Source organism: Thunnus thynnus, chromosome 23, assembly GCF_963924715.1.
Source record: "Thunnus thynnus chromosome 23, fThuThy2.1, whole genome shotgun sequence".
NCBI lineage: Eukaryota > Metazoa > Chordata > Actinopteri > Scombriformes > Scombridae > Thunnus > Thunnus thynnus.
In genome coordinates, this window is record NC_089539.1 from 727,458 (window position 1) to 741,223 (window position 13,766).

At 41.9% G+C, this 13,766-nt stretch overlaps 1 protein-coding gene across 3 annotated transcripts in view; it reads right to left on the reverse strand.

Annotated features, from left to right (window-relative positions):
* Positions 1-13,310, reverse strand: part of lmo3 (LIM domain only 3) — a 51,794-nt gene extending 38,484 nt beyond the window's left edge. Inside the window, exons 1-2 of one of the 3 annotated variants that reach the window (XM_067582064.1) lie at positions 12,692-13,310; positions 6,401-6,614 (exon numbers count right to left, since the gene is read on the reverse strand). In XM_067582064.1, coding sequence (XP_067438165.1) covers positions 6,401-6,606 — 206 coding nt within the window. In that variant the 5' untranslated portion in view covers positions 6,607-6,614; positions 12,692-13,310. Of the gene's footprint in view, positions 1-6,400; positions 6,615-10,194; positions 10,451-10,849; positions 11,215-12,691 lie in introns of those variants that run through there. The other 2 variants (XM_067582065.1, XM_067582066.1) reach the window with 2 other exon arrangements.
* Positions 13,311-13,766: the final 456 nt, after the last annotated feature.

A 13,766-nucleotide genomic window follows, 5' to 3' on the forward strand; every position in this document is an offset into this window, starting at 1 on the left:
ATGTTTAACTAATCAAAAGAAAAGCAGAAACCATGTGGGACCCATGCATGCACGCATAAATATCCATGCCTAGCGGCTACAGTAAGGTTACTGTTATACTGATGAAAAGGTTAGATAAATGGACTGTGGTTTTGGTTAAGGTACGATAACATTTTTGCAATAAAACACTTAAGTTAGGGTTAGGGTTTTGGGATGGGATGGACGGGAACTCCAGTTTCCAGCGATTAAGTTGGATATGCTGCCAACCGACCTCCACATCCTCACTTCCCACCTCCCTGAATAAAAGGTACAGAACATGATAAAAGTTGTAACACAACAAAATGCTATAGATATGGTCCGCAGCAATGAGTGAGGTGTTGACTAAAAGATGCATACCCTATACTCCAGCTCGAGTATCTGCAGAAAAGTAAGCCATGGTGTCATTGACCAGTGGCCTAGCTAAGAATGTCCTTGTGCCCTTCAGTGTTAGCTGGGAGAACAGCTGAACATCTGCGCTAGTCATTAAAGAAAGAGGAGCTGGCCTGAATCTTTCAGCCTGCAGAGAATCAGAGAGGAGAGAGCTGATGACAAACTACACCCAGCTTCCTGCACATCTCCCAGGAGCACACCTATCGTGAAGTGAGTGGGATGTTGTGCAGTGGCTACTCTCAAATCACAGGCTTTCTTAGTGCTGTTTGCAATCCATTGCTGCTTTAATGACTAGTCTAGCTGGGAGTCCAGTCTGCACTGTAGTATGCGTAATTTGGGTAGTACTATGATGTATATTTAGCCTGATATTCACACTGAATGGCCATTTAATTACCATTTCATTATTCAGTCTGACATGCCTACTCTTTAGGAAAGGAGGTCGTAAAGAGTTTATGTAGTTTATATGTAGTTTAGTCTTTCATAATGGCTATGGTCAGTTTGGATTCATGTCAATGATATTAATTATTCCAATAATGATATGTTCTGCTATCCTTCAATATGCTCAGTGTACTTCAAAAAGAATATTTTTTAAACTCTTGCTAACTATACTGCTTCTGTGCCATGTTATCACTCTATTCATGCCTCCAAATATATTAGGCATGTGGAGTGGTTTTAAAAGTTCATACTGGGTTTGTTGTCTAATGTGAAAACTTGTTACCAAATTTGAAATTTTATTTTTTTTTATTTTATTTTATTTGTAACTTTAAATTTGGTAACAAATAAATTCAAGCACACACACACACACACACACACACACACACACACATATATATATTAACTGGAACCAAATAAAATTTTGTTAGACAGCGTTCTCTACCACCATCATCAAAACACCAAATGAGGGAATATCTTTTTGAAGGATGGTGTTCATCCCTCAAGAAGAGTTCCAGAGACTGTAGAATCAATGCCAAGGCTGAGGAACACCATAGCATATGATTCACATCATTTTCATAATCATCAAATCATTCAGTGACCCCTCATGCCCTGTGAACTGGGGTATTGTCATCCTGGAAGTCACCACTCCCATCACACAGCGAACAGCGTTTTTAAAAAAAATTTTTATTAAAGGTATGACACGTCTTCATAAAAAAGAATGTATCTAAATGAGATTTCTGAAAAGAAAAGATGAGTTTCAGAGAGCCTGAGCCTTTTCTCTTCACTCCCTGCCAGTCCCTGGAGATAAAGCTTGACTTGATGTCATAGTCACGCCTGATGCCGACATACAAACTGACAATGCCATAAGCCTGATGTGAGATGAAAAAAGATACATTTTTCATTTACATTTACATACATAGTTACACAAGGTGGCGGCGGACTACAAAGTTGATTCTGAAGGATGAAAAAATGTAAGTTATTACACTGAACCATGCTCTACATGTTGGTTATCTCTCACTGATAGCCAGCTTTCCAAAACGTTAATAAATCCAGCCATGTTGACGGCTCTGTGAGTTTGCTTGCATTTACAATCTTAGTAAAACCACTGTAGAGGAAAATTGAAGTTGGATTAAAAAAATGAATGAATACATAGATAAATAAATAAGTGTTCTCCTGGTGCTGTCTTTAAAATGGATGCCTGGAATTTACAGTTTTCCATTAACTGATGCCCAACAGCTTTTTCACGCCTGCATCCTGGCCTTGGAGCCAGCGGTGGTGTTGTGTGTACGCGGTGGCACTCAGCAGGCCGCTGTGCTGCAGTCTTCATTTTCTCAGCGTTTTTTAACTTAAATGTGTCAGTCTGTCTGCTCTCCTCCCTCCTCTGGGCTTTCAAACATTATCGCTCAGTACTGTGAAAATCACACATCAGCATAAACAGTGGCGTCGCGCTATTACCAGTATCTTCAATGTAAGCTTTGGTTTCAAAGGGATCATTTGTTGATAAAATGTTCTTGCTGCATTTCTCCATTTACACAGAGAACAAGGCACAAATCAAGCTCTAGGAGATAATACCTGTAATTATGTTTGCAGTCACAGGTTTATGAAGGGATGGCTTAGTTACTCACACACACACGCACACACACACACACACAAATTCCTCTCTGTACATCATGTTTGATCACACAGGGACTACTGAAGCTTTACGTTTTTTCTCCTAGTATTTGTTTTTTCTCCTCTTTTTTGTGCATGTGTTGTGATAGAGGATTATTATTTCTCTGCTGGTGGGATCACATCGCTCATGGTTTTAGACCCCTGAAGAATTCTATTAACCCTGGTTATGTCAGGCCTAATAACATGCCACCCTGCTAAACAGACTAGGATTGACTCGAGAAGGGGGGTGGGGGGTATAATGAAGGCTGAAATAATTTACTTTTAAAACCAATGGAATATAAAAATGGAATAAATCTGAAGTCATCCTTATTTTTTCCTCTCTTGTCCCTAACTAAGGCTGGCACACTGAGATAAACACAAGTAGAAATAATATACTGTTTTTGAGGTTGCTTTTTAAGTGAGGGATTTTGTGTGTGTGTGCGTATGTGTGTGTGTGTGTGTGTGTGTGTGTGTGTGTGTGTGTGTGTGTGTGTGTGTGTAAAATTGTATTGCGTTGTGATGTTGCAGCCATTGATTGACTCAGTGATGGAGCCTGGCTTTCTTTGTTGCTCTGCAGATCAGATGTGGTGTGCTGCGGTTTGCTATATTTGCCATTCATTAGCCAGCAGTGAGGAGATGTCAGGGCGCATTCGCAGGCAGGCCACTCGCATGATAGCAAGCATCAAATCAATTCAGTCACCTTGAACTTTGAAGATGAAAGAATAACATGTTGGAATTGGTCTCCCTCTTAGCCTGCACGCCTGTTCAGAAATGCTCGGCCAGCCTCTCTGCTACTGTAGGCATTGGTGTTAGGCAAACAATGTCCACGTTAATTGATTAACTGATGACATTTACAGTTTTTGTTCTGGAGTTCTGTTGCACAGCAACCACCAGGACGAGAAGGACCTATGGACACTGGGCACTACATGGACTAATATTTTGAGTGGGCCTGGCACTCAGGTTTAGAAGTTACCTTTATACAATAGTGCTGTGAATGTAAAGTTAATATGTATAGATAGATATGTAAACATATTTCTATGCATGTATTTTTCTCTCCATTGTAGCCTTCTTTACGCACTTTTTTCTTACCTGCTTCTTACCAGCCTTTTAATGATGCAAACCTATGCTGTGTGGCAATAAAGTTAGGAAGACAAATTTCTCCTCTAACCTCTGTGATCACTCATTGTAAATGTTGAAATAGCTGATCACCCAATCCAGGTAATGCCATTAACTTGTATTTATATTTACCTTTCCTTGACAACTTTATGATCATAAAATACTGGTTTAATCAAAATCTCACTGCAGCAGTGCAGGAGTTACCGTTCGCTTGGTTAAAAGGTATCATTTATGAGCTGTGTTCAAATTGCTATTTCATGCTTGTTCAATTGTCTGACAACAGAAACCGAAATATCTGTCATTAAGAACTTCTGCAATTGAGTTGTGAGGTGTTATCATTCATGTATATTTCAGTTTCAGTTGTCTGACAACTGAACAAAACTATAACAGTCCCCAGGAGACCTAATCTCTATTTCCTCTTTCAGTTAAAGTACATTTAAGAAACAGGATGTTCTCAGTTAAAGTCTGAAATTTGGCCCAAGCAGTTCCATGTTGGTTCAGGAACATTTTCATGTGCATACTGAGGATTATGCTCAGGTTTGGGCATTAAATATACATTTTACCATTAAATATTAACTCTCACTTTATTATTTTCAACTTTTAAATTACAATGTTCATATTACACACACAAATGACTCAGCAACTCCAGATCTACACACACACACACACACACACACACACACACACACACACACACACACACACACACACTGTATCAGCAGTGACAATAAGTCACCAGGTTGCAACTTGCCAGCTAGCAAAAATATTAAGTATTGGGCTGGGTTAATTTGATAGTACTGCATTCTCCACGGTTACTCTGATTCATATCAGTAAGATCTCAAATTCCCTTAAAAACAGGTACTGTGTATTATAGGTAAGAAGGCAGGTTAACCCCCTCCACCCACTGAACAACTGTTATGCTGTACCCTGATTCACCATTGCTTCACATACGTTATACAAAATATTATCAGCTGCAATGCAAAAGATTCTAAGATACCAGACAAAAGACAACAAGTTATTCTGTTATGAAACACTTGACGTGCTTTGACTAATTTTGTTATACACTTATAACCTAAGCATCGACTGCACAGCTGTATTACACACCTTAGATGCTAGTGCCTGCACCTGGTAGGCCCCTTCAGTAATGTCCATGAAACATACAGACAGAGCATGTAACTGTGAAACATTGTGACTCTTGATTACTGCTTGTCATCTAATATGTATTTTGGTAGACACTCTGATCCAAAGCAACTTACATTTTACCTTTCACACACATCAGAAGCAATTTTCTGTTCGGTGTGTTTCTCAAGGACACCTCAGCATGGACCAGCCAGTTACCAACAGCCTTCTGATTAGTAGATGACCCGTGCTATCAACTGAGATTCAGCGGTCCCTACATCACTTTCATTACTTCTCTTCAGTCAGATGTTTCTATGTGAAAATGTGATAGGTGCATAAAAGAAGTAGTTGTAAACATACTTTCCGTAATAACAAAAAATGTCCCAACTCACCTGGAAGGCTCCATGCTCCAAAACAATCTAATGACAGTGTATATCATCATGTGAAACATGTCCTAAAAGAAGCTGGCATCAAGGAAATATGCAACATAAAATATGACTACTTGCACTTTTTCCAGCAAAAATAAAACAGACCTGTATATTTCCTTATGATCAGTTGAGAAACAAAACACATTGCTGATTTTGTTATATATATTATCAATATTAATGACTGGGCCTGTAAACAATGTCAGCGGAAAATAAATTAACCGTTCAAAAACAGTTGGATGATTGTAGGCAAGAAAAATCTAAAGTGATCCTGTGTCAGCAGCAATACTATGATATATGAACCTGTCATCCTTTTTTTGTTTTAAATAAATACTACATGTCTGTCTGTCAAAAATGCATTGGATGTTGTAAAATTATATTAAGTGCAATATATATAAACTATGTCATGTTAAAATACAGTAGAGAAAACCACTTGAACTATTCACCATCTTGTCCCTCAGAAATCAAATTCTGGATGTTGCAAATCCTACTCCAGCTGAATGAAGGTAAAACAGAAATCCTTGTATGTGAAACCCATGTCAGTTGACAGCGTTACACGTCAGGCCTCCAAAAGCTATTAATTCATTTCTTATGTAAACAGCTTTAGTGCCAGCAGCTGTTTGTCTCTCAGCAGGCCTTAGTAAGACCCCCACAGCACTGACAGCTCTGGGGAGAAAAATGACATGTACCCACAGACTGACAAAAAAACTCCATTTTAACCTTTATTCGGCTTGTTATTGAATGTTAAAAGATACTGGGCTTTAAAATTAGTGAAAATAATCTGCTAGTGAGGAGAGAAGGTTCCTTTGAGAATATGAGAATTTCTGAGTAATAGGTGTCAGTAAAAACTCAAATCAATATGAAAAATATCACAAAATATCACACTAATTTAATAAATTAAAAAACTGGAAGTAGTATACAAATATATGCCATACTGTAATTTACATGTCAGATTTGCTGCTGTCTAATTGCTGGGTTGTGACAGATTTTGAAGATGTGAAACAAGGCCATGGGTCAAAATCCAAGGAGAGCCTTCTTGTAAATAAAAATCTGGCTGTGGTCCATTCCACAAACTATAAGAGAGCTCAACCTGAATTCTAAACATGTGAGAGTGCATTTTGGTGAGAAAAGTCTTCACTACTAACACCCGTGTTCACACAGTGACCAGACTATATGCCATCTGGATCATACTCAGTGTTTGTTTAACGTCACGCAGATGCTCTGAAGATGTTGGCTGCCACTCTTACCGTAGGTAGTCTCTCCGGCACAGGATGAGGTTGGCTTTGGTATAGAGTGTGGAGCCCACCTCGCCCAGCCTGCAGTCACAGCAGGCACACTTGAGGCAGTCCTCGTGCCAGTACTTATCGAGGGCCTTCAGCAGGTAGCGGTCCTTGATCTTCCGGTTGCAGCCGGCACAGCCTTTTGGCTTGGTGTCCGGCTGGACGGAGAGCATTTGTATACCTGGGAGGGGTACAGAGAGAAGCTTCAAGCACTCATCGAACCCTGGTGCACTGCTAACTGAGGAGGCAGCAGATGTTTTCTTAATAATGACGCCCTCACAGTGAAAGAAAGAAACACACAAAAACTCTAAGACACGATGAAGCTACATGATCAAGCAAGAAATGTGACCCATTAAAAATACCAGTTAAAGTTTGATGATTTTTTTTTAGTATAGTTTAGTTAAGTTTAGTTTGGTTTAGTTGATGATAAAAGTGAAATGATGACAGATACAAGTCCACTGATATTTCGAGGATAACAGAAACTCGTTTTCAATATGCTATTTGATGATTAAGCAGCAACGGTTCTATTCGTACAGTATTCATGTGTTCAGTATTCATACTGTAAATTTCCTATATGTATACTAGGTATCATATATGTACATAATGAGCTAAGAGTATGCAGAGCTGTATCCCAATTCTCACGATTTTTAATATGTAGTGTGTTCTCACTGGAAAAGGGACAAAATTAAGTATACTCAAAAAGTCTGTTTACAGCCTAAAGACTGTCTGGTTTTTGAGTATGTTGTTCCTTTGCACACTTCACAAGGAGCTGCAAAGACATAACAAATGTGTAAGTGATGAGACAGCTTCAGGAAGTTCACACAAAGGAAAAAAAATAAGTTTAATTGGCAATGGTATTCATAAGTCAGAGTTTAGCTGTGTCTTAATTCGATACTCCACACATTAGGTATATTATTCATGAAGTCCAGTGTATGGAAGTATACTAAAATTACAATTATATAATTTTTAGTACATTAAGTACACTGTTCAGTACGCAGATTAAAAATCACCAGATTTTTGAGTGTTGTTGCACAATGCAATACACAAAGGAAATGGAGCAGCTGCTCATAGCTGCACAAAATTAATATAAATTACAAATGATGATGAGACATGTCATATATTATTTCCTGTTAGTATAAAATACTTTGATTTCTTGAATACTAAGTGATTAAACAGTATGCCATAACAATTAATATACAGTATACAGTTAGTATATAGTACAAATTGGGGACACAATCAGGTCTGTTTTAAATCCAAAGACTATATCTAACATTGAGAACACACACCAGTGTTAGCTTCAACCCAAGTCTATCAAAATAAAACTGATCGAGGATATAACTGGTGATTTCACCAATTAGCACATTAGTCTTTATGTCTTTAGGATGTGGTATGTTACGCAAGAAACACATACTCTTGCACTCCACTTTTCATGGAAAATAGTTTGCATTATCCTGGCCTTAACTAAAATTTTTGACCTATGTTTTACAGCATGTAAGTAATTTTAAGTAAAGCTTCACAAAACAGGTGTGGCTGTAATTCCATTGTCATTTGAAGACAACAGAAATTCATAACAATATTAAGCAAAACTCTAATTTAACATCCGTGTGTATATATACATTGCTGGCAGCAATAGACTGTAACAAAGAAGTGCATGCAGACTGTTTAGTGGTCAGCAGGCTGAGCTCTGACCTAACAGCAGCTGACAGTAGATCACAAACTAACACCAACAGCAGAACAATTTAAGTGTTGTGAGACCAACAAGCGGCCCACACAGACACAAAGCCACAGTTTCACATTTCTTTCTGGACACTTTTTTCTTACGTTGACCTCTTCTGTGTTTAAAGGGGCGTGGCTACAGGCGAGAAGCTTTGCAGCGTCCGTATTGTTTGGCCTGAACTGACTGTGGAGAGCCTTTGTTGGCCCACTGGGGGCTAGAAGGGGGGACAATGTGGCTTCGTACCAGACTGGAATTAGTATTCTCCTACCATTCCCTGAGGAGAGGCACACCCCCACTCTCCTTTGTGCCCCATTCACCACACTCACACACACACACACACACACACACACACACACACACACACACACACACACACACGCACATGCACACACACACACACAAACACACACACACACACGCTCCATATTTCTTAAGGTATAGTTGCAGTTTTACTCATTTTGAAACAGTGAAACTTTCTGTTTGCCATTTTCTTCCAAACATGTCAATGAGCAAATTGCATTACTGATATTTCTCACACTATACCATTTTAGTGTGGAAGCACACTTAAAATGTTTCTGAATGTTTTTTGGTCCATTTATTACTTATCACATCACGACTGCAGATCATTGCTAAAGAGGTGCTGTAGTGTTTTACTTTTTCAGATGTTTGTTCCTACCTTCCTGGCAGCCAGTGGTTTCCATTAAATTCACTACAAACAACTTACAGAAACTTGTAAGTTGTTCCATCTCAGTGAAAATCATGTCAGCTGATATGTTATTATTACAGTCTGTACACAGTATACTGACCACACACTTTCTTGAACCTGATGTTCACTGGAATGGATGATCTACCTCAAGTAGGTTTCAAGTTTCTGCGAGTTGTAATACTGTCAATGAACAGAAACCAGTGGCTGCCTGGAAATACATTTAAAAACAGAACAAACTAAGCCACAATGACAGTGAGGAACATTTCACCTGAGTTGTAATAAATGGGCTCAAAACATAAAAAAGCCACTTCTTAAATAGAAAATGTTGTCCCTGTACATAAAGATCAATTTTCCTCACCTGCCACACATTGTTTTATAAAAACTTTGATAATAAATAATTTGCAAAGACAGTATCAAACTGGTTACAGTGTGGCGAGCAGCTCAGCTCATTTGTTCCAGTGCGTTGGGGTTGCTGATTTGTTAATTGGCTGGATTTAGAGAGCACGGCTGCTCGGCCGGCTGCTCTCCGCCGCGCCTCTTCAGCGGCACTGATCCGTCCAGCCTCCTTAACACTACAAAGTCCCCGCCACTCATTACCAAACCAAAGAAAGCAGAGCTTCGACTCCCCTTTTACTGTGCAATCCACTCAGAGGAAAAGGGGAGAAGCATGGAAGGAATTTGGCCACTTCGCTCTTCCGATTACCGGGGGAAGCGCTCAACAAAAGCTTCATTTTCCATAAAGGAAGGGAAATCACAGCTGCTCGAAGCCCCTAATGATATCTGTTTTATTTGCTCGCTGGCTCGTATCCTCCCTTTCCTCATTTCCACTCTCTCATTGTGGGCTTCGAGGCTGCTGCCGCTGCGCGTCCCCGGCCACATGTATCATCATCTGAGCCCTGAGCGGATGGAGGATGATGGAGGGATGGAGGGGAGAATAGCCTGCTATTTCAGTCCCAGCTGTTCGGCAACGAGATGCTGGCATTTCACCCTATCAGTTTAATTACTGTTGCCATGGCAGCGGAGTGCTGGTAGAGGCCAATAACGGATTTAACGCAGAGACTCTATTTGACATGCAGCTTTCATAAGCACATAACGAAAATTGGAGCCGTTATGAACGCGGGAACATATCAGCTGCATGATCACTAACATAACATCAGAGCATATCTTAATGAAAGGTAATCAGTGGAATAACAGATAAAATGGATCAGGTTAGAGCGGCAGCAGGTCAGATCTGACTCGTCGACGCACAGAGATGCTGTAACTTGTCGACGCAGAACACACTAAATACACATGAAACGTGCGGTTCATAGAAGCCAAAACGCAAAGAATGCGCCTTACCGAAACTTTTCTCCCTTTTCTGCATTTGTTGAGCCGCTTCAGCAGCCGAAGCACCACCATGCAACCCGGAGCCGCCTGGTCCGGAAAGCAGCTGTCTGTAGGCAGGCTGGGATCGGGCTTTGTTAGAGAGAGAACAATCCAGCACGACGATCAGAGAGGAATGAAAAGAAGGGGGAACACCGGCCAACAAAACGCAGGCGGAGGAGCTACAGCGAGCTGTTTGCTGCCGTCGGGCGTTACACGGCGTTTGAAAGCACGTTTATCGCCGACCGGAGCTGTATGTACGATGGGACGCAGGCAACGAATGACAGGACGACAAAGAGATGCTTCTCCTCCGCGGCGCAGCGACCATCTAATCCTACTGGCCACCTAATCACAGCGGCTCCTACTGCACGCTGCTTCGCTAATCAGCTCTTTGACGTGCCACTGGGCACCGCGCACACAGCGACAGTTCGCTTTCCCAGCATCACCACAGGAACATAACATGCTCCCCCGACACTGTTTTCACTCATAGTCTATATTTAGATTTAGGCTAATACTCATGTATTCATGAAATCTCAATCCGTATAGTTTTAATGATTATGAGAATTAAGTAGCAGCAAGGACTGTTCAAAATGCAAAAATGTCAAAATAGAAACGTCTCCAGCTTTCTCACCTTTCTTAACTAGTTAAGCAGAATCCTGAACTCCAGCAGCGGATTCCAGCTACAGATCCCCTCTGAGCAAAAAAGTTCACCAAACTGACATCGCATGTGGGACCGCACTGATCATCAGGGTGGAAATAATGAACTCCACATGGATCAGAGCCACCGGTTTGTTGGATAGCCTACTACCCAGCTACAGGTGTTCATCCGCCCGCCGTGGACCATGCAGGGAGTGTGTGGGGCTCAGGCCGGCGTCCCAATGTATCAGCGTCCGAGTGGCAAGAGACGGGAGAAGTATACCTTTATTTTGTCCAAATCCCCAGTCCCTCACCGGTGAATCATTAGACTACCAATACGCCAAGATAAGGTCATTTACTTATTACGAGCTGCTCCACTATAACAGAGAGCATGCATCGCGTGCGCGCCTCCGGAACGCCCACTTTTTCCAACGTCCCTCATTCTTGGAGCCGCGGTGGCGCGCAGACGCACGACACTCATTACATTATAGAGACAGAAACACAGGTAGGTTTGTTTAGAGGTGCATACAGAGCAGCCAGTGTCAGCACTAGTTCTTATCGGCATTTCTTTAGTTTAAAGCTGCTCTCTGGTGCCCATTGTTACACAGAAAAATCAGTTTCTCTTGAGACACCTGACGGGCACCTGTCCTTCAATAATTATACCAGAGAACATTCAAACCTATAGATCTTAACGGCAGCAAAGTAAAGCCCAGACAGTGTTAAAGTGAGGTGCAGTCTCACTATTTAAACAGGAGCTCAGATGTGTACATAGAGGTGATTCCAGGACAAACACCAGCTCTCCAACATCTGACTGCATGAGGACCAATCACCCGCATCATGAGATGCAGTCAGACTGATGGTATAATGTGTTATACTTAACTGGGCTGTTCAAGTCAAGTTCATTAGGAGCCAGAATTAATGAACCTTAAAACAATTAGTCTGTGCACAAAAGCGAACGAAGACTACCAGTCAACCGTTTGTTCATAGCATGTGTATTTTTGGTTACCATGCGGTGTTTTTCCATTCAATTCAGTGACAGACTGGTGTGAAAATAAGAATATCTGAGTGCAAATAAGGAGGATGCTGTGGAAGGAGGAGACACAAGTCAATAGTTGGCATGCTGCTCCAGCCTAAAATGCAGCGATAATGAGATGGGTCATAAAATGCTCTCTGCGCCATTATGAGTGATGAGATGCATTAAAGCTGACAGGGTATTACCTGCCAGTAATTAGGTTTTGTCATGGATTGAATTATTTCAAGGCGGCCTATCTTGGCAATCATGCAATTTGCTGCAGAGGTGTGTAGTGTGTGTGAGACTGTCACCTCTCTCCCGGTGCCCTTCCACCTTCCTTTCACTCACTGCGTTCCACCAATTATTCATCCTCCGTATAAATGGAAAATAGAGACAAGAGGCAGTAGTGTAGGTGGAGGATGGAGGAGACCGTCAAATGGCGCGGATCAAGTCTCTTTATCCCGACGAAAACACGCACACATGTATGCGCAAACGGACAGAGGAGAAGCTTGTTATGTTTGTACCTGAGCCAGCCCTCCGTCTCTGACTCTAATGAAGAAATAAAATGACAGCGGGGACCTGCACCAAAACCCGACACTACATCCTCAGCACCGTCGGCGGCTTCATTTAACCTCCGATGACTGGTTATCAGAGAAGAAAGCCTTTTTCCTGGGGAAGCCAATTATTTAGATGTCGTTTCCTCAGCAGGTATATGCTTGCTGTGTTTATGTCTTCTTGCGGAGCTTGCCCGAGACTTGGAGCGCAGCCGTCATTCTGCGGAAAGCGTTTTAAACTCACAAATACAACAGAGGACTGCACACGTACCTTTGAAGTACAGCCAGGGATGCCCAAAACAAATGGTGACGGTCACTGCAGCGGTGTGTCTTCTCTGTTTTCTTGACTTTGATTCAAAGTGTCCACGAGGCAACTTTCTCAGAACTCGTTCAACTCCAAACTGTCTAAAGAAAACTTGGCGGAAAGAGTTAGAGAACAGTTGCTTCTCCTCTCAAGTTCCTGGGATGTCGGAGCGCCCTAAACTCGGCTCCCCCCCGCGGCTCTGCGAGTCCCGGACCCCGCTCACAGGGCGTCTCTCCTTTCCCTTGTTACTTTCTCACCTTCCCTCCCCTGTCTGTCTGTGTGTCTCTCTGGTTCTCTGGAAGGGAAAAGCGGCAGAGAGTCGAGCCTCCTCTCCTATTTAAGCCCCTCCACCAGGTCCCCAGTCAGCAGCACACTCCAGCTCATCCAAGAAGCTGACAAGCACCGTTAGGGAAGGCAGCGCATGTTGCTCTAATGGACCTCATTAAGCTCTACTTACAGATGTTCTCTTAACATAATTGATCTGCAGCGAGTTGAGAGGACGGCAACCTATTCCCCAGCCCCCAATTATGGCCCGGTAATTAGATCCCCAACCTCCAGTTCTCCACATTCACCCTTCTAACATTCCGAAATATCAAAGTATCTCTTTCTCTCAAGGCGACCCCCCCACCACCACCTCACCTCCACGTCTCCTCCCTCCTCCCCCTCCCACCCACAAGACACTATTGACAGTCAGATCTGCTAACCTTTGTAGTGAAGCCAGACTTAGGAGTGCACTCACTCCAATTGACAGAGCTCACTCACTCCTCTATTCCTCCTGTCTCTCTCCTTGCCTTTTTCTACCCGCAGGGAGAAAGAGACAGTAAAAGAGAGACAGAGTGAGTGGCACAGATGGAGAGAGAAAGAGAGAGGAAGGGAAAAAAGTAAGTTAGCACTTTCCATAAAGGCTTGTAATGATAATATCTGTCAGGGGAGAATATTTTTTCCAGTGTCTTTTATCTTAAATAATTCCTCTGATGGCAACTTTGAGCAGAGAGAGGAGAGCTGATGCTGGGAACCGGTGAGAAGTGATAGTGCAGCTTTT